Consider the following 26,095-nt stretch of genomic DNA (forward strand, 5'->3'; position numbering starts at 1 on the left):
ACACAATCACAGCAGCAACACTTGTGATAAACCATATTGTTAATCATCTCGATAACTGTCAACATTGTGCTGCTCTCTTTATTGATTTATCCAAAGCCTTTGATACTGTTGACCACAGCATTTTAATAAATAAGCTATCTTCAATAGGATTTGATGAGCTCTCTGTTAACTTGTTTATGATTATCTCTCAGGGAGAACTCAAGCTGTTGTTGCTGAAGGTATTAGATCGAGCTCTCTTGAAATTAGCTAAGGTGTCCCACAAGGGTCTATTTTAGGTCCACTTTTATTTTCTTTGTATATAAATAACATGGTGATCTCTTCCCCACATTGTGATGTACATTTTTATGCAGACGACACAATCCTGTATGCCACCAGCGCCTCTTGTCGTTTAGCTATTTAAACTTTGCAGTCAGCTTTTGATGCCTTTCATATAGCTCTCATTAATCACAAGCATATCTTAAATTCTGATAAAACAAAATGTGTTTTATTTTCAAGGTCCTATGTGAACAATATTCCTATTGGTATTCACACACTTCAGGGTTCCCAAATTGAGAGGGTAGAATCCTATAAATACCTAGGGATTTGGCTGGACAATAGGCTCTCTTTCCGAAAATATTAGAATAAAAATAGGATGCTCATACAGAAACAAATCCTGCTTCTCCACTGCCAGTAGGAAAACCATTGTGCAATCTACAATTATGCCTGTTTTTGATTACGGTGACATTTTATACATGCATGCCTCTCCCACCGCCTTGAAACCCCTTGATGCTGTGTATCATTGCGCATTGAGGTCCGTGACTGGCTGCAAAGCTCTGACACATTACTGTACCTGGTTGGCCCTCTCTGGCTATGTGGAGGCACACCCATTGGCTCAAATTTATTCATAAGTCCATTCTTGGTCTACTCCCCTCCTATCTATGCGCTCTAATTTCACGCAACATCGGTAGCTATAGCCTACGCTCGTCTGACCTGTTATTGCTATGTGTACCTAAGGTCCACACAGAATTAGACAAGATGGCCTTTAGGTACTCCACCTCCTCTTCTCGGAACACATTACAGCAGGGCTATTCAATTGGCAGCCCTGGGGCTGGGTCCGGCCCGCAACGTAATTTTTAGTGGCCCTTTAAGAAGTCTTTACTCTTAAAAATGTATCACTGTATGTTTTATTCATTTTTAAATTGCCGACGTGTATGATATCCGTATTACCATGAGACAGAGGCACAGATTTTTTTCCCAATTTGTGTGTCTCACCCTGGTCTCACCTCATGGTGTCGCAATTATTCTTGTTTATCCATCTCCTGTTTTCGTTCCTTCTTGACGCATGCACTGCTCTCATCGCCGCGGTCTCAATGCACTCATAAGCAGCACCAGAGATCCGGTTTTTGCTAGCACCGTTCATAATGTCTCTTTCTACTTTAAAAAAATGAAAAGTGGACTCAGAAAACAGACAATTTAACACCGAATGGACAAAGAAGTATCTGTTTATTTCTGTTTCTATGAGGCCCATGTGTTTACTATGCAACAAGTGCGTATCGGTGTGCAAGGAATACAACTTGGCCCATGCAAACTTTGACACGGTTTTCCCGCTGGGGTCTGATGCTCGCCACCAGAAGATATTGGGGCTGACTGCATGTTATGACCAAAGACGTCGCACACTTTTTCGGGCTCGTACCGAACAAGAGAGAGCTTCATCATCAGGTTGGTGGTTGTTTCTCCACAGCTGAGATCACTACATTGTTTGATCCACCAAAGTCTCCTGTGTGCTAAACTAAGCGGTGAGTTAAAAGAAACCATGGACTCTGTCAGGGCAGTAATTAATTTATTTCGTTGTACCTCCAGCTTACAGCACCGCCTTTTCAGACAGTTGTTGATGGACATATCATCACAATATAATGACTTGCTTACCCATAAACCCCATGGCTCAGCAAAGGAAACGCATTGAAACGTTTTTGTGAACTCAGAGAGGAGATACTGGTGTTTCTCCGTAATTCAAAGTAGAAAAAGACCAATACTTTTCTGTGTCTTATGGAGAACGAGGACTTTTGTGCTACTGTTTGCTTTTTGTGCGACATTTTCCATCACATGAACCAACTTAACACGGAGCTGCAAGGCAGGGATAAAACAGCGATTCAGCTTGTGGAGAGACTTAATGCTTTTCAGAGAAAGCTCTCTCTTTTTTCTGCTGATCTATGTCCAGGCAAAATGCTTAATTTCCCCACACTGTGTAAATCAGGCCTACCTATCACAGAGGCAATGACGAGATTTATAGATGCCTTGAAAATAAACTTTGCCTCAAGATTTGAACATTTCAGTATCCCCACAGAAGTAATGACATTTGTGAAGGACCCTTTCTGTGTGGATGTCGAGGGAGAGTTTGCATTTAATGCAAAGGAACTGGTCACCTCACTGGATGAGGCATCTTTGCAACTTGAACTGATTGACATTCAGTCATGTGATGACCTGCGCCAGTCATTCCAGCTGACAGGTTTTCAAAAGTTCTGGACTCATGCAGTGAGCAAGGAAAAATTCCCTCATTCAAGGAGTCTGGCGCTTTTCATCCTCACTATGTTTGGCTCAACTTACACATGTGAATCCTCATTCTCACACATGAATGCCATTAAGACTACTAACCGTGCATCACTCACTGCCCAGCATCTGCACCACTGTCTGCGCATTGCTCTGACAACCTACACTCCTGACTTCAGTGCTCTTGCTAAATCAAAAAAATGTCATTTCTCTCATTAAATGTTGGCTACATGATAAACAACAGTTGTAAGTTACACATTTTGATATTTGCAGGTTGTTTGCACCAGTTTGAATATTACTGCTGAATCTTTTATATCAATAATGCAATATTATGCACTTAATGTGGCCACTGGTGTGGACAGATTTTTGATAAATGGTGCATTTTCAATACTGAAGGATTTTCCTTGTAAAAAAAACTCTGCACTGTCATTGTTGGATTTCTATCCATAGTTAGCAACTGCTGGCTGAGCAGACTGTTCTAGGCAGCAGTATTGTTACTATTTAGGATTAAGTTTTGCAGGTTGTTTGTTACAATTTAAATGTTACTCAGGTGTCTTAATATTCACTTAATGTTATATTATGCACGTAATCTAGCCATAGATGTGGTATGGCTCACACGGACTGTTTATTAAGGTGTCTGATGATGCAATATTTGCCTTGATAGTTTGCACCTTTATTGTTATAATTGAGTGCACTTAAGCCCATCTTGTCTGTTAATGAAATGGCTAAATTTCTCAATGTCTGGTATTGCTCACTCGGACTATTGCTCACGTTATATGGCCATTTGAATGTAGACATGACTTTTTTTATGTTGTGTCATGATGCAATGCAATGTTGCTGTTGTGCATTTAAAAATACAGTATGCACTTTCCAATATGTTGTTGTTCCCAATGGTATTCAAAAAGCTTTAAATATGATTACCCATATTTCAAGCCTCAGGCCCCTCATTTGGTATCCATTTTTGGTATCTGGCTCTCAGTAAAAACTAATTCAATAGCCGTGCACTATAGGCTGACTTGCGGCGAAGTGATCTGGTCACTCTAGTGCAGGGGTGTCAAAGTTCTATTGGGTCGGGGGCCGGATTTGTTCAAATGAGACCTCAAGTGGGCCGGACTAATTTTGCAGACATCACTATAACTTGACACATGGATTTATAGACTAATGTGTGATTAGAAAAAAAGACAAAAAAAAGGTACTTGTATAGAAAACTGCATGTTAACGCAGAAAATGTAGAAGTACTTTAAGCAGGGGTTAACTCTGTCATTACAAACTGCATGTTGGCACATGGAAATATTTAAATGTACCACATTACAGAAGAAAACATCAATAATTATGTTTTGTTTGAGATTATTATTTTATGTTTTAATATTGCTGTTCAAGGTTATAGAAACTTTGACACAGGTTATTCTACCTGCCCTGGGATCAGTGCATTAGAGAGAGAGAGAGAGAGAGACTTTAGATATGTGTGTGTCAGGCCACAGCACAGTTTGCACTCCTTAAGGTTCATTACAGATTAAACCTGCTCACATGAATAAGTTATCACAAACACACAGAGTGTCTTTGATGCAAAGACCAAAGTCATCTTCACATATTTTAGTGTTAGGCATTATAAAATGATAACATGTTTCCAAACGAACAGACTTGAATTTATCCTTCAGCGTTGCGCACTGCAGTCTGATCAGCTCCGTGTGGAGTGCACGTTTTTCAACTAAGTAAACTCAGTTAAACGACTTTTGATATGAGTCTGGCAGTCCGTTCTTCTACGTGTCCGCACTATCGTAATCTAACTCTGTCACTGACTTCATGCGTCATGAATCTTTGCCATCTCTGTGCGCAATTCGAGGAAGCATTTCAGCTCTGCTCCACGGTTAAACCCGCGGACCTCTGTATGCTCGGGCAGCTTGTGCGTGATATCGTATTTGGATAAGAATGAAATGTTCAGTAATAGTTATCTTTTTACGGTCTGATGAAAGTTGGTGATAAAGTCGCAACAGCAGGCTACTGCATTTAGAAGTGATGTCGCGCTGAAACTTTTAGGTGACCAACAAAACATGTTCACCTATGGGTGACCTAAAAATGAACCATCTGTAATTAAAAATCAGTTAATATTCATTTTAATTTACTGTTTTTACAATAACCAGAGGTAAAACTAGTCAGGAGATGCATCAGGCTCAACGCCGGTGACCGCAACCTACACTTCTGTCTGGATGTGTGGAGACGGTCTGGGCCATTACGCATGGCGGAGATGATTGTTTTTCATTTGCACGAGCTGCTCTTTGTGGCTAACTCCATAGGAAGCTTTGTTATTATCAGCCAAAACTTTTGTTTTTCATCATCGAAGACAGGAGAAACTGGAAAGAAGTGTGCATAGAACCGAAGACTGTCAGGATGCGCGCGCAGTGCAAAGGTGTGCCTGTCGTTAAGTCCCGTAGCTTTGATACAATTCTGGCAACTTGTGACCAAATAAAACTAAAGAAATATCGCTCCTTCGATCTCTCTTGAAAACCTGCATTCTGTGTATAACCAGGTTAAAATTATTATTATTATTATTTTATATTTGAAACTTCACCAAATCCTGATAAACATTGAAGAAATATTCGTTTTAACATGTTTAATGTGTGTTTTGTGGCTCACTGAAGTTCAACTGTTAATACCTGTACTGTCACTTTAAGAGGTCGCAGTGTGCGTGACGTCATGTGTTGTGCTTCTCTCAGTCCGCGCTAAGCTCACTGAGAGAAGGTAAGGATAGTTTGCTCTGCTCATGGTTTAGCACTATTTCTTGTTGTAGACAATGTAAAGTGCAGCAGTTTGCAATTGGAGGTTACTCTTTAAGTTGGTGAACATGCAGAAGAGTTGTGTTTTAAATGTAGACTTGTGAATGAACTTTATGAAGTTTATTAGCAGACACATGTTTCCAAGTGCTACAGGGTTTCCCTTGTGTTTATCTGCTAACAGGGGACTGGAGACCCACGTGTGTGAGAGAGACTGCATGTTACTGAGACTTTTGTATTTCTTTTTGACTTGTGCAGGTATGTGCATTTTATGTGTGTTTTATATGTTCACTGTTTCTATAAATAATTATGCTGGTTGTAATTCATGTGCTGCAAATGCATTTAGCATTGAAATAATTTAATTTCATTTAGTGTTACATTTTATTTAAAGACATTAATGCTGTTTAAAACAGAATTTGACCTTTGTTAAAAATGCATTATTTGCATGTATAAATTAAAAAGCAGTCCGCGCTAAGCTGGAGACCCGCGTGTGTGAGAGAGACTGCATGTTACTGAGACTTTTGTATTTCTTTTTGACTTGTGCAGATGCAGCAGCCAGCACGGTTCACAATAAATGAGAAACCAGTAGCAGATCGTGGTCCGAGTACTTCTTCTTTCAACGCAACACCAGAACACAACGCAGATATCACGACCAGTAACAGATGTGCATCCAGTGAAGTTTAGAACTTGAGCAGGACAGGCACACCCGTTACATGTGTCACCTCTCTCAGGTGTTCAGCCTGTTTGCTGATTAGCGTAATGCAGGAGCAGCTCGTGCGCTCGACTCGTCTTTTTTATGATACTCCCTGCTGAGAAGATAGTTCAAAGTGCCCCATTTAATTAATTTTCGTATCATGATATCAACCTTTAAGTTGCTCATTATACATATTATTATATACGTATTTCGGGGGAAATACGTATTACAAATATTTAATTTATAAAAAATCTCAAAATATTTTTCAATACATTTCCTCCTCCTTCCCAAAACGTCTCGCGGGCCGGATGAAACCTGCTGTCGGGCCGGATCCGACCAACGGGCCGGGCCGGATGTCTGACATCCCTGCTCTAGTGGCATTTAAAGGGATGCTGAAAGAGCACAAATTTAAATCAATTGGGAGTTGTCTATGTTAATAGCCCTGCTTTGGACACCTGACTTGACTTTAAATGTGTTTGTATGATGTTTTTGTGCGTATTGGCCATGCATCTACTTTGTGTTTTTGATGTCTGTTACTTCTTTCTTTTTAATTATTTTATTTGCCACTGATGTACCCAGGTCTCTCTTGAAAAAGAGATTACAAAATCTCAATGAGACTACCTGGTAAAATTAAAAAATAAAATTAAAAAATCTACATGGTGCTAGTGATGACTTGGTGATATTATGGGTTTTCCACCAGGCTGCCAGAGGTGAGGAGATGGTGATGGTTGTGTTCTAGTCCTGTTCCTTAATTGATTGTGGTAGAAAGGAAAAGCCCCTTTTTGAAACAACGATTAACTTCAGTTAATTTGTAGTTTGACTTTTATCCCCCAGTTACGGCTGCAACCTTCCTGGTGTTACAGTCTGAGTGAGTGACACGCCAGCTGCACACAAGTTGATGATTTTTCAGTGAAATTCATTGTCCTGGTCTTGTCTCATTCTTGTCCTGCCTTGGTCTTGATCTTATCTCGGTCTCTGAGCACTCTGGTCTCGGCTAGTTATGCTGGCTATCATGGGTTTTGTTCATTATTACCGACTATTGTAGAGACTAGAGCACAAAACAAGTTTACTGTCATTTGGGAATTTATATAAATTATGAAAAATGATATCGTTTGAAGTTCTGTGATCACTGATGGCACTCATCAAACATATTGAGGCGCTCAGTCTGAGTTTAAAAACAGTGTTCATGTCTCATCATGTGTTTTTACTCGTCCTTTGTAAAGTTATCATGGAGAAACTGCATTTCTTAATGTAGTCACTGGCTCTATTATGATGAAGTATCTTAAGACAGTTTGTGATAAAAGAAAAGTCATTTTAACAACTTTGAAAAAATAAAAAAAAGACAAAAAGTGTATTTCTCATTGATTTAATGAACAGATTATCAGGAAACGATACACACACATCTGAAGCAACAAGCTAATATTTATTCTTTAGAAACATGAAATAAAGAGAGAGAGAAAGGTGCAGAGTGAGAGCAGTATCACAGTAAAACCAGCAGCAGAGTCCCAGTGAGTCTTTACTGGGAACACTGGTCTCTACTCAGACTTTCTGTGACTCGAGCCTGGGCGCCCTGGGTGGCCTCACAGGTCACAGAGCCCACCTTCCTCCACTGGTCTGCAGAGAGCCTCAGGGTGCTGCTCCAGCTGTAGAGAGCGTCCTTCTCCAGCACCGCAGGGCTCCTGCTCTCCTCCCAGCTGCTGCTGCTGCTGCTGCCGTCCACCTTCCAGGCCAGACTCCAGCCTGAGGGGAAGCCCTTGTTGGCCAGGCACATGAGCGTGGCCTTCCCCTGCTCCAGCTCCTCATTGGAGGGGGGCAGCACCGTCAGGGTGGGACGCACATCACCTATAGGAGACACCAATCAGATTAGAGGACAGGGAGCACACAACTGTCAATCAACCACCAAACCCTATAGGACACCTTTAATGTCTGAGAGTTGATTTTCTTTTTTTAGGAGTTTCTGTCAGATGTTTCTTTCTGCTCCACCGGTCACTCACTCACACATTGTTTCACTTCCCTTTAAGAAGCCTCTCATGCACATCAGCACACAGAGAGAGAATCACACAGAACGACCTGAAATATATTTAAACTACATCTGAATCAAATCTAAAACATTACAAACATTCCCCATCAAAATGATCCAAAAACTTTGCAACACATTTTTAAAACATTTTGTAGGTGAAAAAAAAAAAAAAACTAAAACAGAGAATCAACTGAACACATTAAAATGTTCTTCATGTGAATTCAAATCAGAAAAATGTCTAAATTAGACGCATAAAGAGATCAGAGATTACGTGCATTTTAAAACACCGTTCTTTATGTTTGTTTTGTTCGGTTCATTCAAACAACTGAATCAGATAAATACCTTAAAGAGTTATCAGAAAATGAATCTCAGGAAAACATTTAAAACACTTCTCTTTGTTAAATATCAACCTGTTTATGTTTCAGTGTGACAGAAATCAAACTGTCCTGAGTGAACCTTCACGGTATAGCAGGACCGATAAAAACACGATTTCATTAGAGTTAGAGTTTCACGATGACAAATAAACAGAGAGACAGCTGCTTTAACATTTTCAATAAATGTTAATGACAAATAAATTTCATTCAGTTGTTTCAGTCATTAAGGCGTCCATATCGATTGTTAGAAAAACCTCATGAATAGAACATTATTTAGCAGCTGTCTCTGAGGTTGTCAAATTGTGATTTATTTGGATCAAATATAAAAATCTGTATTATAACATTAGGTTTAATATTCATACAGAAACTTACTTCCAACATCCAGTCTGGTTCCTCCACCAAAAGTCCACCACAGTGGTACAAAGTCATTGAGCGGCCGTACAAAAACCTCTCACTGTAGAGACACACGGCTCTCTGACTTTAACACACTGAACTCAAACTACCACAACTCCACATGTCACCTTACCATGAGAGTGAAAATCATCTATTTCCCAACAAATAAAAACTCTGGCTTCAAACATTTTACCTTCATTTAAATTCAGTCTGTGTTTCTGTTTTAAACTGAAATCCTTTAAAGTCAAATGTTGTCTTTATTCTTTCTAAAACAAGAGATTTAAAAAGTAAAGGTCAGTATTTTCTTTTCCTCCAGGCTTGAATATGAAGACAAAAGACACCAGAATAACTTACTGATTGAATAAAAAGATGAATATGTGACTTACTTCCAATATCCAGTCTGGTTCCTCCACCGAACGTGTACCACAGTGATACAAACTGATGGAGTCGTCGTACAAAAACCTCTCGCTGTAGAGACACACGGCTCTCTGACTCTGACACAAACACAGACACCTGAATGAGTCTCTGCCTGCAAGACCTCTGAGACCAAAAGAAAACAGAATTTAAAAAGATTATAACAAATTAAAGAATGTCTTTCTTTGAGATATTAAAATTATTTTTAAATAATTTTCTCAAGAATATTATTAATTATTGTGATTTATATCAGAATAAATGTTTCTAGAAGCATGAACATGAAATCATATTACATTAAGTTTTCTAATTAATTGTATAATTAATTGATTGATTGATAAACAGAGTAATGACAGTGATCCCTGTTGGAGTCAGTCAGAACATTTCCATAGAGAGCCACTTTGCATCAGCAGCACCATGCTCCAGTGCTCTGGGAGAGTTTATAGTCTTGACAGTTGAACACTGGATGACTGACAGCTGTCCTTCATCACAACAGAAATCCTCGTCCTCATCATCAAAAACATGACTTTGATCTGCGTCCTCATCTGGACTCTCCTCCTCTGCTGCTGCTTCACAGGTAAAGTCCAGAGAATCAAACTCCTCTCCTCTATGAACATCCGTCCCTCTGAAATGAAGCCCACTAAACCCTGATGCTGCTTTCTGTTTTTGTCTCTGTATCCTCAGAGTCCAGAGGACAGGTCACAGTGACTCAGCCTGCAGCAGTGAGCTCTGCTCTGGGAGCCTCCGTCTCCATCTCATGTAGGACCAGTCAGGATGTTTATTATAACAGCTACCACTTTTTAGCCTGGTACCAACAGAAAGATGGAGGAAGTCCTAAACTGCTTATATACGCTGCTAGCACTCGAGCATCAGGGATTCCAGGTCGTTTTTCAGGCAGTGGATCAAACTCTGCCTTCACTCTGACCATCAGTGGAGTCCAGACTGAAGATGCAGCAGTTTACTACTGTCAGAGTTATCACAGCGGAACTGTGTTCACACAGTGAAAAAGCGTCGTACAAAAACCTCCCTCAGTCAGACTGAACAGAAACTGAACTGACTGCTGCAGCTGGAAGTTTCTGCAGAGACTGACACACTTCACTGAGGACACACACACACACACGCACGTACGCACGCACACACGCACACACACACACACACACACACACACACACACACACTGTGAAGAGAATAAACACACCATCTTTTAAATATCAAACATTTTCAGCCCACTTCTCCCCCCTCTTTCCTCACCATGATGGTCAGACACAGCTCATTTACATATTTAAAGGTACAGACACAGAAACAGCCTGTTTTGAGCAGGGCTGAAATAGAGGGGTTTATAGACATGATCAAATACAAGATCAGAGTGGATTTAGAACAAGAAACTTCACACACAGGGGAAGAGGAGCAGAATATGTGAACTTAAAAGAGGATGTTGTGTTTTGGGGGAGCATAAAGTAAGACTTGAAACAGGTACCAATATTGTTTGACTTTTTTTTGGCAGGTGGGCTTTATGTGCCTTTATTGTAGAGATAGGAAAGTGGATAAAGTTAGAAATCATGGAAACAATATGATGGAAAGGAGCCACATGTTGGCTTCGAACCTGGGCCAACAGCCTCCGTACATGGGGCAAGCGCATTAACCACTACGCCAGCTGTGCCCAATTTTGTTTGATTTTAACTGATAACTTATCCAAGTAAAAATTCTGGTTTCATGACAGCCAAACTAAGACTTCAGGTTCAGGTTCAAGCCAGCAAAGCGACGTTCATCATGACACACAATATGAAACAGATGTAACAAGAAACAACACAATGAAGAGAAGGACAACAACTTAAATTGTATTTATTGAATTAGGACATTGCACATGAATCAGCAAATCCCATCAAAGTCAATATGCCGGAATTAGCACAAAAGCTACATTTCATCTGTAGTCCCTAAAGGCAGGTACGAACAAAAAACATAAAATACATTTACAATTACAGGACAGCAAACAAAAGAACTCACAGACACTTTTACAAACAAAAATGGACACGATTGTCAGATAAGAAATAACAGACCAACATGATAAAAAAGCCTATAAAATATATTAATAAAGAAGATAAAAATAATAAAAATACTTAAGGTTTCACCATTCAGGGCTGAGAAGAGAAAGAAATATCAGTCAATAAGATCAATAAAAAATCTGAATTAAACAACCATTTGAATTAAGCAACACTCGTATGATGAAGATCAACTTCATGAACTTTTTAAGAGCAACATGATTCAGCTTGTAGCCTCCAGCAGGGTCATCAAAGGTCACAAGCTGAAACGCGTCATATTAAGTTAATAAGATAAGACAAGATAAGATAGATAAGATGAACTGTATTGTCCCAGTGGGAAATTTGCCTTGGACTTCATCAAATTGATCTTGATCTACAAGTACTGCTGGAGTCTTTTACCCTCTCCAAGCCTTTCAGCTGAGCTGTAGGTATGATTCTCTGCCAATCACAGACACTCACAGAGGCAGACTGACAGACAGACTATAAGAAATATGTTTTTAAAGGGATCAGCAGAATGGGCGGGATGAGGACATTCTGACATAAAGCAGCTAAGTGAGAAGACAGCTGGTTTCCCATCAGTTTAAAATGTCGACATCATTAAATTGTACAAACCTGTGTGTGTGTGAAAATGTCTAAAGCTAAAACACTGAGATCTTTCGTCAACCAGAGACTGACTGCTGCTGCTGAAGAGATATTTGATCTGTTTGAAAGAACAATAGCAGAATATGAGGAGCAACTTCGTCGATCAAAAGAGGAAAACGAGCGACAACACAGACTGCTGGATGCTGTTTACAACCCTGAAGTCCGCTTACACAAATATGGTTTGTGTAGTTTATTGTTAGTGTTGATTTAAAACGATGAGAAGCAAGCTACATTCTCACATAACTGTTAGATATGTTGTGATGTGTTGATTTTCTTTGGACACAGATCGAGAGTTTCAGAGGTTAAATCCAACTAAATTACCCAGAATTAAATTACAGCAGTCCCTTTGAATTCATATCACCATGGAAACCTTTCAATCTCACACACAGTTGTCCGAGATGATCATCATCAACAACAATATCTAAACCATCGTCATCAGGTCGTAGGTACTTATAAAGTGCTGGGTCTTTTGCTTTTTCTTAAAGGTGCAGAGGGACTCTGCAGATCGAATAGAGTTTGGAAGTTCATTCCACCACCAGGGGGCGACAGAGGAGAAGAGACTATTTAGCATCTTAGGACCCTGTTGTGAAGGTTGGATCAGACGCCTTTTTGCCGTTTTTGTGTCTGTTTTGTAAGCGAGCAGCAGAGTTTTAAATTTGATGCGAGCAGTAACTGGGAGCCAGTGTAAGGAGATGAACAGCAGAGTGACATGTGTTCTTTTAGGAAGGTTGAAGACCAGTCGTGCTGCTGCATTTTGTTTCATCTGCAGGGGTTTGATAGTGCATGTAGGAAGACCTGCCAGTAGAGAGTTGCAATAGTTGATGTGTGATATCACAAGATCCTGTACCAGGAGCTGTGTAGCATGTTCTGACAGGTAAGGTCTGATCTTCCTGATGTTGTACAGGGCAAATCGACTCCATTTGTTAGTCTTAAGAGCTTTATGCTCATATTATGCAACATTTAGGGTTTTTCTAAGACTTCTGTCTGTCCCACTGTCTCCCTCCCTCTCATTGGGCCTCATTCACTAATATGTGTGTAGAAATGTTCTTACTCTGCGCATTAAATAAGTGCATACGCAAAATCACCGTCAGATTCATGACATGTGCGTACCAGCATATTTTGTTCTCACCACCAGGCGTATGTGAGTGAATCAGAATCATTCTAAATTGGCAGCATACTACCACACCCCCATCTCTCCATATAAGGACATCCGATTGGTGTATCAGGACGAGAGCGGAGAGGTGGAAACATGTAGAAGTTTTTAGGAGATGGCCCCAAAAGGTAAAAAAGATTGGTGTGTCTGGGGGTTTAGATGATGTTACAGTGAATTACAGAGTTGCAGCAGTACGTGCGTTGGCAGACAGAAGCTATGGCAAGTCCAAAACAGTCTGGCTGACAAGTAGCAATTTAGTTTTCACTAGTGGAAATTACATTTCAACATGTCAAAATTAGATTTTGACACATCTGTAAAACCATTTTACACGTTACAAATATATTTTTACTTGGCGAAATGTAATGTCAATGTACTATAATCTAGAGGAAAAAAAACAACTCCACCAATCTGTTAGATTGATAATCAAATGTACCTTTCTCCTTTATGTTTATCACAAGGTGGGGTTTGGTGGTCCATGGAGCCATTGATGGACACTCTCGACTGATCACATACTTGAATTGCAACACAAATAATCGTGCCTCCACTGTACTGACACAGTTTGTAAAAGCAACCTGCATGTATGGCCTTCCTTCCAGAGTTAGATCAGACTATGGAGGTGAGAATTCACAAGTTGCACTGTTCATGAACCTTGTTCAAGGTGTGGAGAGGAGGAGTCACATCACAGGCGAGTCTGTCCATAACCAAAGAATAGAACGTCTTTGGAGAGATGTTTTTCTGCATGTTCTACAATCTTTCTATGATACATTTTACTCTCTTGAGAATTCTGAGCTTCTTGATCCTGAGGATGAACTCCACAAAATGGCACTGCAAATTGTCTTTCTGCCAGAACTTCAGAAATGCCTGGAATAACCACAGTCTGCGCACAGAAAACAACATAACACCTGTCCAAATCTGGATTGCAGGAATGCTGGCCAATATGGAGATGGACAGCACAGCCATCAACAATGTGTTTGGTGAGGACCGTTACAGTGAACAAAGTTTGGAGGCCCTTTTGGCACACCATGGGATTGGCACTTTCCCCAGTCTTGATGACGATGACCATTTCCCAGCTGTTGTTGTGGAAGAACCCAGAATCCACCTCACTTCCGGTTGAGAGGCGACGACTCTACCAACTGAGCCACAGCCTCCCATAAGAAATGGATTTCATCATGAAACCATTGAAATTAGAGTCTGTTGTTTGAGATGATGAATAGATAAAAACTGTCAGCTTTAAGTGTCAATTCAAAGTATTCAAAGTTCCTGGCTGAGGTGGAGTGATACATGTTGTGAAAAGTCCCAGTGATGTTGTGTCCTATATCGTCACTCATGTAATGCCTCTGATCCAATCATATTGCTTGGTCAGAACTAACTGTTGTATAAATTACCATATACCATACCTTATGATGGAAGAAGTATTCTGCTCCTGTACAGAAGCAAAAGTGGTATTACCACACTGAAAATACTCCTGCATTTAGACATTGTATAGTAAATGTTCACTGACAATGTTTTACTATTATAATATTGTTTCAACAAATATTAAAGGCAGGTGAGGAATCCGCTCATTCTTTTATTTAAAGTACCCTCTATATGATCATAGTTAAGTAATGTAATATTTTGTCTAATGACCAATAATAAGACTACTTCTTGCAGTACACCACTTTACACACTGTCATTTTACCTCAGAAATCAAAGACACTGCATATTTTTTCTTGAAAAATACAATTAAAATGTTATTGTACAACTGCAAAATGTCCTGCCTCCATTGCATAACATTGGAACATGTCACTGATAACCAAATTTGAGGGGAAAAAAAAGGTGTGAGTTGTACTTTAACATGGAAATATCAGTAAACGTCATATCAGTTCTGAAATATTTGACTCCCAAATATTAACCTCTCTTAATAGTATAACCATACTATAACTACTAATTATTCTTGTGTTCAGTTATAATTACTTTACACAAATGCACTGAAAAAGCTGTTTTAATTTGATGAAAATTGCAGCAACGTTACAGAAGTCTGAGGAGGGCTTTGCCCTAGAATGTAATGAACTTGTACTTTAAAGCCTGAACTGACTTCAACCTTTGGTCCACAGAATGCTGCACTGAAAACAAATTGCAGAGACCTTGTTTGTTGCTGTCAGATTTATTTAGATACAAACTTCAATTAAACAATGGATTTTTTAAATATTTTTTTCAACCTCTGTGATATTTTATTGATATTTTGATTGTCTTGGTCTGGACTCGGTCTCGTTCCCTAAATGTCTTGCTCTTGCCTCGGAGCTCTTTGGTCTCGGGCAGGTCTTTGTCACGGTTAGTGTGGTCTTGACTACAACACTAGTTTAAAGATTTTAAAAAAAATCTTTATTCATTTTAGGGCAAAGGTAATGCTCTACAGTTAAAGTCAAGTAAGCTTTTCATTGATTTTAATACATTTTTATTTCCTACAGAGGCTGAGAAAAAATTATTTAGGAAATGTTGACATACTGCAGTTTTTCAGAAAATGGTTTTGGGAGGTTGTTTTGAAACAATGCTGAGATTTTAGAGAGTGTTTATCTAGGACCCTGGTTACATTATGCAATGCCGAAACCTGGAGCCTGCAGAATTCCTTCTGTCATACAGCTTTTGAATTTCTCATGTTGTTTGTGAATGGGCAGTCTGAGCACTATGGCGCATGTGTTTGCCTCTGGAAAGATTTTAGTGTCTTCATCGTGGAGAAATTCAATGACAGGATGCTGTGGGAAGCCCAGGGGAGGCACTGCTGAAGCTCCAGAGGCAAACTCCACACCATTTCCAGCGTCAAGGGGCTGCATTCTCCTTCTACAAAAACATGAGCAAAGGAAATTATAGCTCACATGGAAAGAAATATAAATGCCTGTCACACTAATAAGCTTCAAGTATTGTACAACTGCATCTACATGAAACTGATGAAACTATAATTGCACAATAAGACACAAATGACTGACAGATCAACCTAACCTGATTCCAATTCCTAGGGCTGGCTCAGTGGTCCAGCCAAAAACACACATGCCATTGAAATATCGTACCCTCAATATCGATTAACCAGTCTCTCCAGAAACAGATGGTCTGATTTTCCAGGGGTCGTCTGTTACTTCCAGGGACTGAGAAATCAACTTCAAACAAAGTAGACAAGTCTTTGGCCTCCAGTGGTTTCGGTGCACTGGTGAACAGGTCCTCAAAGAGTCCAGGGTGAGCCCTAAGCTCATCAAGGAAACCCAGAGTTTTGAAACCCACATAAATTAGAACATTACAAATCAATGTTATATGAACAAGTTTACCCTTTCACACCCCTCAGTTTTGCCCTGATGGATAAACTGCTCACTGTCTCAATGCCACGTGCATCCGCCCATCAACAAAATAATGTGCTGCAGACTGGACCAGGGAATCCCTCTGCTCCAAGGATGTGATGTATCTCAGAGTTCCCATCATGCTCAGACTGTCTTCTGCATCTGTGATTGCATCATTTGCCTCATGGACAGTCTGAGCTTCTTTTATCTAAAAAAACACAATAATGAGAGTAGTCCTATTTAGGGGAAAAAATCTACAGTGAAAATGTAATGACCAGGCTTCAAAAACTGTGCAATACACACCTTTAATAACTTTTCTCTGAAAGACTGGTCTCCCACTTCATCCAATGAAGCAGGAGGTGGAGATTTACCACAAAACTGGAGAAAGAGACGCTTAGAAAAGAAGGATGGGCCAACTCCACCATGGATTATACACACGGTCACCATCTTTCCAATCAGGGTGTACAGTCCAGTCTCAAGATCTGAAAAACAAACATTTATGTAAAGATTCAAATAATTTGTTTTATACAGGTTACACTTATTTTTAAATAATTACTTACAATGAGTATCAAGAGCCAACAGCCTATCATTCTCAGGCCCATCAAATATCTTTGAGTGCTGTACAGCCCTCATTAGCAACCGCAGGTATTCCCTGGTTGGCCCTCCGTCATCCACAGCCCCTTCTCCTTCCCCCTCACTGTCGACAAATATCACATCCAGCTTTGCTCCTGGGTCAAAGCGCCGTCGTTTAAACGCTTGAAGGCTACCCTGCAAGATGTTGTCTCTGCAAACGTTTATTTGATTGCTTGTGTGATTACAGGTGAGATCCACTTTGCTGAGGAGCTTCATCAAGACAGTTTGCAGATCAATTCTGTAACATAAAAACAAATATAAAACTTAGATGACAAAAGACAACTTTGAAGTTTGAGAATAAATATTCAAATGAAAGTAAAATAACATACTGAGATGATGAGGATTCACTATTCTCAACTATTGTTCTAAGAGTTGGCTGAAGAGGCAGTGATCGTACAGGAGACTGGTGAGGAGGAGAAGGAAGAGGAGGAGGAGGAGGAGAAGGAGCAGGTGAAGGGCTCTGTTGGTCTATGGCAGGGCAAGCATTGCTCGGGTCACATGCATCTATTATCTGAATTTGAGGCAAAAATACACACAAATACAGATACACAATATACATTAAAACTGTAATTTTTAAAAACTAGTACAAATGAAAATGTTTGAAATGACATTGCTAATCACCTGTCCAGCTGGTGTTACCATCCACTGAACATAGAGGGTCGAAAACCCTTTGATGTTGTACTGCTCAATGGATCCTGACAGTGTGCTTTCCAGTACTTTGGTTGATGCTGCTTCTCTAAGACAAAAAACCTCACTGGCCATTTCCTCTTGCCCAACAAAATCAAACAATGTCTAAAGCAGAGAACAGAAACAGGACTTTACATCTATGAATTATCATACTATGCACAACCCAGAGCAAAACTTAACATCAGAGGTGAACTCCTTCTCAGAGGTTAACATTAAGACAGGTAAAGTGATAACCTGAATAGATTCAGACAAGACAAACTTCCTCGTCCTCTCCAATCCATTAGGAAACTTAAATTTGAGCAGCACACCATCAGTAGGCTCTTCAAAAGCTTCCATTCTGTCTTGTCTTGCCTCAATTGCCTATAACACATAATTACACTAGTATGAATTTTAAAATGCATTTTTAGAGCGACAGACTGTGAAAGAGTAATTGAAATCATATTTCATTACATAACTAATAGAATTTACCTTTAACCGTCTCTGTTCCTGTGACTCCAGTCCCTGACGTCTCATTTCCTGTTTGAGATAAAAGAAAATATGTTTTCATCTAATTAATACAATACAAATGTTTTTTTCCAATGACAATCCAGCATGAAAGTAGCCTACTATTTGTCTGTCTGCCAACAATGATTCATTAAATTCTGCGTCTTGTTGAAGCCGTTCTTGCAATGTCTCAAAAGTAATCAGTATAAGCGAGAGATACAACATAATTAGAATAGAAAAGTGTATGACAGTAACCCATTACAGAAAAAATACAAAACTTTTACCAAAAACTAATGGTAATGAAGGCAAGAGGTGTGTTCTTCATTACCTCAGCTGTGCTTGTTTCAAAAAGTGGTGCTGGCACAGGCTCACTTTCAAAGCATGCTGCTGGTGCAGGCTCAGGAGGTGCGAGATGCATACCTAATGTTGTTTCCTGTGATATATTGTGAAAGTTCACAAACAATCAACTCATGTGATCCAAGTTAAACATTTTTTTATCATTGACCAAAGTTACTGTATGAGGAACTGCATACCTGTAACACTTCAGGAAGTGGGAGGATGTATAGTCTACTTCTTCCAGTAACCTCCTTTAATTCTTTGACAGAATGGACTTGGACCTTTGTCAGCCTCTTGCCTTTATCAGCTCTGGCCAACTCAAACCCAACCAGATTTAAGTTTATTTGGGGGTAGCTCTGATGGACAAACTGATTAAACTCTGCCAAGCTCCAGTTCAGTTTAAGTTGAGAGCGTTGGTTTTTCCCTGTCTCACGTATTGGTCTCCCTAAAATGAAAGAAATTTGAGAAATACAAAAAGATGTATCATTCAGCACACATTATTTGCTGTTTAAGTCTGCACAATGTCAATCTAATGTGAACATGTTTCGTAAATATAATTTATAAATTACATATAATTACTTTATATTCATTGTCTCATTTTGGTTAGGTAAGGCTTGTTTCAATGGTTTCACCCCCTCAGACGTCCTAAACTTACCAAAACCAATCTGAGCAAACTCCTCTCATTGTTTTACTGTGGGGATCCGGGTGTAATTTGGACCAGGGAACAGAAAAGGAGTCACATTCCAAACTGGGTTTTCCCTCCTTCCAATTGATACTGAAAAAAAATAGGGCTTTATTACTTTAAATTATTACTAGCAATCAGAATACGGGCCATGTTGTTTGCTTTCATAACGCTGTCTACATATTTGACGTTAATGTTTATGTTAATATTCGTGGAACAAGAGCCAAACAAAGTCCAGTTATCTATTCTATTCTAAATATAAGCTGATTTTCAGCGAGCGTCTTAGCTATATAATGTTAATAACGTTGCACTACCTGTTTGCTGTTAGTGACATTACTCTAGCTAACAATACTGTAGTAGTAGCTTACGGCTAGCTCTAGCAGCGGTAGAGTTACCGTTACTACGCCGTTATAGTTTACCTGACATTCGATGTCGGGCACGTTGGAACAAGCGTCTGGTAGGAACAAGGATGTCATTGTTACTCTGCAACAGCTCCTGTCTGGCTCGATTCGCCACATTAAAAATTCTGTCAAATGCAGAAACTGCGGTCTCAGTGTTTCCGTCTTGCTCCATTTTCAATCATCGTCCCCCAACTGGGTACATCAGATTCAGAGCGCTGCGTACGTGAGCGTAACGGTAGTGGAGTTGCCCAATGAACCAATCCTGAGAAGGCGTCAGAGGCTTAATTTAATTTGTATTCTGTATTAGCTTAAATGTCTACAGAGCTGGTCTCTTGATAGAAAAACATCTGTCATCCTAAAGCAGGGCTGTGCAGAGATATTTAAACAGAATGTTTAACCTGCAATCAGATGTGACCTGTCAGCATGCACTAATATCAAGGACTGTAGTATCAGTAAGAAGATTGACTTCATCCAGGATTTATCTGTATTCAATATTAGCTTAACTGTCTACATATTGTTTAGAGCAGTGCACTAAGTTCAAATTCAACTTAGGCACAGAGGCATTCTTTGCTCTGTAAGTGGGGAGCATCTTTCATGTTTTAAAACAATAGTTTAGATCAATATTCTACACATAAAGCCTTTAATAATCATCATTATAATATAAGGAATCAGTTCATCTCCTCCTTCTGGTCTAAACCTCAAATCTCAAAAAGAGAAGACACAAACAGTCAAATACCAGTCGAGCCCAGTGTTTTACAATGATAACAGATATCACAAGCTTCAATGAAGAAGAATTATCATGTACGACTACATCTTACATTTAAGACGGACTAATCCAGTCCATCTAAAACAGGGACATATGTTTGGGGAAAGTTTGCAGGGTGTGTAAATTCATGCCCTAAACACAAATATCATATCCAGTACTATTGTGAAGGTAAATGTAAACACTAGCTGACTATGTTTGTGTGATCAGAAAACATATACACTGATTTTATTTTAGGAGAGCTTAAAAGGGCTATATATAACTTTCAAAAATACTGCGTTTGTAGCGACACCGCATGGCCGTTAGGTGAACTGCACCAGTAACCTGTTGCTCGCTCTCCCTCGCGTGCTCGTCATACGTGCTCGTAGGTACACAAACGAGAATCATCATCGGCCGCCAAACACTGGATATTTACCGGCATAATGTTTACAGAGGAGGTAAGTGGTCATACACATGTGAAAGTCTGTGAAGGAGTCTGTGTGTCTGTATTCATTCTCCATCCTACAAACGACAGTCTCTGCAGGCACTGGCTGAGAGCAGGAGTGTGTGATGAGTTTGTCCACCTTTGAGAGCTCCTAGAGCGGATAGAAGTGTGTGGAAGACGACCTCTGGCTGTGGAGTTGAAGACCGGGAGTGTGTGATGAGTTAGTTCTGTTGATCTCTGTAAGCGGAGCGGAGTGAGGAGGACGTTGAGAACCTTGAGCTGGGAACCTGCAGAGGCCGAAGAACCACAAATTCAGGCAGCAGACTCCCACAGGCTTCAGGGTGCAGATAAGCTTTGTGAAATGGTGGGGACAGTGCTACACCAGACAGTTCATCACCAGCTGAAAAATGTCACACTTCTGGGTAAACACATTTTTCATTCCCTCACTCTCCCTCCCTAGACATGGAGCATGCAGGGAACAAGAGGAAGAGCTAGATAAAGAAAAACTCTCCTCTCCTCAACTGTCCCTGTAAAAGCTCCTGATGGTTTTTTCATCAAAAGATGCACTTACTCACCCTGCCTAAAGGGTGAGCCAAAAGGTGGGTGCCAGTTTGTTCAAAAGAGTGATGTCTTCAGTTGCTATTAAAGTAGCACTGAACAAGATCTTTGGAAAAGACAATTTAGGAGCTACTTCCTCTCCTGCCTTTCTGTAATTATTTTTTAAATCTATTAATTGATTTAAATTTGTATGGAGTTGTTTATTCCAATGAACTTGTTTTTATTCATGTGTTGTGTATAGTTGTGTGTTTTTAATACGTAATTGTGTGTTTTAATGAACTAGTCCAATTCTAAAGCTCAGCTGAACTGAACTGAACTTGTTTTTATTCATGTTTTATTAATCATTGTATATAGTTTTTGAGTGTTTTTTATGAACTTGTTGTTATTGTTGTCTTTTTAATCATTGTATATAGTTGTTGTGTGTTTTAATGAACTTGTTTTTAATTAGATTATTTATGAATTTTAAAAAGAATTTCACTTCTGGGTGAACACATTTGTCATTCCCTGGACCAGTGACAAAAATGTCCCACTTTTGGGTCAATACCAATTTAACTCCCTGATCCGGGGACAATCCCCTCCCTTCTCAGCCCTTCTTTTTAATATGTATTTGTGTGTTTTAATTAAATTTAATGTATTAATTCATGTGTTTTTAATCATTGTATATAGTTTTTTTTTATGTGTTTTTAATCATTAATTTGAAAAGATGTCCCACTTCTGGGTGAACACATTTTCCATTCCCCAGACCAGGGAAATACCTGTCTCACTTCCAATTGAATGGACTTTTCATTCCCTAATCCAGGGGGTATTTGTGTGTTTTAATTAAAGTTTTATTAATGTATGAATTATTGTGTTTTTAATCATTGTATATAGTTGTTTTTTACAGTGGCCCTGAAGTGCAAAACACAACAACAAATAAGAAAACACAACAACAAATCAAAAAACACAACCACAAATTACAAAACACAACAACAAATTACAAAACACAACAACAAATCAAAAAACACAACAACAAATTACAAAACACAACAACAAATCAAAAAACACAACGACAAATAAGAAAACACAACAAGAAAAATCACAAAACACAACAACAAATTACAAAACACAACAACAAATCAAAAAACACAACGACAAATAAGAAAACACAATGACTTTAACTTTAACGGAAAAGGTAGGTACCTGGAGTTGACAAGGATCGTCGCTGATTGGACGAACGCAATGTCCGTCTTTTTAACAGGAAGTAAATGCTTCATACGCCTTTGGAGCCAGGCAGAGAAATGTCAACGAAGTAAGTGGAGATTTAAAATTCATGATGTATTGCCCAAATTGTGGCAAAGAGCTCCCAGAAAATGTACGGCCGTGGTTTGCAGTGGTTGTGGCAAGAGGTTACGAGATTTAAGAGTGATTGTATTATCCCCTGTGACTGCTGATAAAAATTGTTCGACTCTGAGGCAGTCACTTACAGACCTTGGGCCCGTTTCTGAAAGAAGGTTTTGTGTAAACTCTGAGTCAGTTAACCCTGAAATGAGGGAAACTCTGGGTATTCCGTTTCAGAAGAGGAGGTCACTCAAACCCGAGAAAGAGGGGTAACTCCAGCCCGTTTCAGAGGGAGAGGTAACTTTACCTCTGAGTCAGTTACTATGGTAACTGAGTCTGTGAACCTAACCTGGTCGGGAGCAGGTTTTCTTCAATGAACCCAGAGTTTCTCCAGGTCTCCTCCCTCTTTCAGAGCCAGAAACGTTGTTTCATTTCCTCATTCTTTCATTCAGTCCGTATCACGCTGTGTCAGTGAAGATTCACCGTTTGTCTGAATAAAAATCCAGGTTGTTTTACAGTTTTTTCCAATTGCTAACACACTAAAATGACATGCATAGCACAATTATTTAAACTGACACACAGAGAGCAAAACCTCTTGGCCAATGCTAATTGGCCAATGTATGTGCCACCTGGCCAAACACCTCAATGGTTAATTGTTATCACTTCAATCAGGAAGTAAGCATTATGAAAAGACCACAAGTGAGCACCTTTTTTTTTACAACAACAATGGAAGACTTTGCAGAGAGAGGAAGAGGGAGGGTGAGAATGAGAGGGGGAGGAAGAGTGAGAGGTAGGGATAGAGCTGGTAGAGGAGTTCATAGCCAAAGAAGACAACAACTTTCAAATGAAATCAGAGCAACCTTAGTTGATCATGTCATCAACAATGCGAGAGGCTGGACAGAGAGTGCAGCCCAACTTGAGCCGTTTTACTGTACTGGTATATGTAGCACTGACTTGTTTGGTGAAAAATAGAAAAATAAATGTTTCAACAGCATGTGTGTGTATCTGCAAATATTTCTGAGCATGTGAACAATCTGAAGAATTTTCTACAATTCGAACTATTTTAGTATTATGGCAAAGCATACTAAAGATGAGAGTGCTTTTCATTATGCCCAACAGTGTGTGGTTGGTTAGACACAAATCTGGTAATATGAAGGAAGTGTGTGCCATTTGGTGCAAAAGTTTGATTTTGATAATATATCTATATGTAGTTTTGGTTGCAGTGCTTCATTTTGCAGGATAAATGAGGTATTTTGCAGTTTGGGTGTGTGGTTTTGTGAATTGTATTAAGTATTTTGATAAAACCAGCCTAGTTTTTAAAATTGTGTTTTAGCAATTGGAAAAAACTGTAATATGATATGTTAGGGTGGCAATAGCCTACTACAGCTTATAAAACAAACTGTTTTATCGAACATGGCATGTCTTTAAGTCGGTATGAAGACTACATTACTCCGTAGGGAATTAGAGCCTATGCTACATTAACGTTGGGAGATGTTAATTTAATTAGGGTTAATTTATAAACTATACAGGATAAAGGTGAGAGGACATTTAGCCTATGTGTGTGAATACAGCTTTATGTTGAGGATAAAGTTAATGCACATTCAAATAAACTCTGAATGAAGTTCACTATGAATCTATATGAGCCTATTATGTTATTATATTTCATTTTGAGCTGTTTAAAAGTCACTTTTCTTCTGCTGGATTGCATCTTAATGAAAATAAATTGTATAGGTTTAATAACCTACCATTCCATCAGTTTTGACCTGCAATATTTTAATTCTGATTAAATATTAAATTAATAGACTTCATTACGCGTTGACACGAGCAGCTGTTTTCTCTTACATCACTTCTCTCTCCTTTGCCGCTGCGCTGCAGCAGTTTTACTTTTTTTTCCTTCTTAAAACCTGTTCATATTCGCCGTAGGCTGTGGCCACATTAAGTTATTGGTGTATTTCGAGAGGGTTAAAGTAGGAGGATCTCTTTTTTTGTCACCTGTTGCCAAGGTGAATCGTAGTATTGGGGCTCCATTCATGTTGGCTTTTTATCATCGTGGTGCACACGCTGAACACCGAGTGGACCTACTCAGAGTTGATTTAACTAATTCAAATCTGCTGATCTGGTAAACGAAAACTCAGAGTTTCCCACCAGAGAGTAAATCAACTCAGAGCTCAGAGTTAGTCTGAGAGTTTGTTCAACCTTCTTTCAGAAACGGGCCCAAGGTCTGTAAGTGACTGCCTCAGAGTCGAATAATGTTTATCAGCAGTCACAGGGGATAATACAATCACTCTTAAATCTCGTAACCTCTTGCCACAACCACTGCAAACCACGGCCGTACATTTTCTGGGAGCTCTTTGCCACAATTTGGGCAATACATCATGAATTTTAAATCTCCGCTTACTTCGTTGACATTTCTCTGCCTGGCTCCAAAGGCGTATGAAGCATTTACTTCCTGTTAAAAAGACGGACATTGCGTTCGTCCAATCAGCGACGATCCTTGTCGACTGCAGGTACCTACCTTTTCCGTTAAAGTTAATGTCATTGTGTTTTCTTATTTGTCGTTGTGTTTTTTGATTTGTGGTTGTGTTTTGTGATTTGTTGTTGTGTTTTTTGATTTGTTGTTGTGTTTTCTTATTTGTTGTTGTGTTTTCTTATTCGTCGTTGTGTTTTGTGATTTGTGGTTGTGTTTTCTTATTTGTTGCTTTGTTTTGCACTTCAGGGCCACCGTAGTTATAAATAAAAAAAAGGAGTTAAGTGTTAAGCTCTTTTCCAGAAACTAACAGCTATGAAAGTTGTGAGAGTATGTCAAAGGCATGTATACTGTCAGGTTGAGTAATTCTAGGAAACAGAAACATGAGATGGTTATAGTTACTTATTGAATGACACAAACAGGGAAACAGCAACACACCACACAGAAACAATGAAGAAGAGGCACAGCTGAGATCATGACAAAGAAGCTGTTTGGAGTGAATATATAGACCTACATTTATGAGAGAGCTACTCAATTCCTTTTTCAACGTGCACTTTGTGTTAAATGTAACAGTGTTGTTCCTTCTTCTTTATTTGTTTACTTGTTTCACTTTTATTTGTTAGTTTGTTAACACTTGTTGGACTGACAGTAACTGAGCCACATTAAGAAAAACAAAAATAAACTAGAGAACGTTTAATCAAAGCTGCCGGTTCTGCTGGACCGCCTCTCGTCCGGGTGAAACTGAGTAACCATGGCAACAGAAATGCATCACTGCTGATCCGTGGAAACAGACAGTTTCAGTTCTCAAGATACACATGTGAAAGTCTTACTGTGCTGAGCATGACTGAGTAACAAGAAGCTGCAGCAGTTTTTCTAAGAACACATTCAAAGATACGGATCACGATACTTATTTTTACAAGTCTGGCAATAAAAATGCAAAATATCATGTTTTCTTTTTAATTTTGAGGTTATCACTAATAAAACAATGCACATATTTTCTTTATAAAAAGTGACAC

The 26,095-nt window shown here is 39.3% G+C and overlaps 2 gene segments (V, D, J or C); one reads left to right on the forward strand and one right to left on the reverse strand.

Annotated features, from left to right (window-relative positions):
- Window positions 1-26,095, forward strand: part of LOC132990871 (Ig kappa-b4 chain C region-like) — a 637,710-nt gene that overhangs the window by 53,234 nt on the left and 558,381 nt on the right.
- Window positions 7,396-7,878, reverse strand: LOC132990867 (Ig kappa-b4 chain C region-like). The segment is given in 1 exon segment: window positions 7,396-7,878. A coding segment is annotated over 1 exon segment (255 nt).

Source organism: Labrus mixtus, chromosome 16 (genome assembly GCF_963584025.1).
Source record: "Labrus mixtus chromosome 16, fLabMix1.1, whole genome shotgun sequence".
In the NCBI taxonomy this organism is placed as follows: Eukaryota; Metazoa; Chordata; class Actinopteri; order Labriformes; family Labridae; genus Labrus; species Labrus mixtus.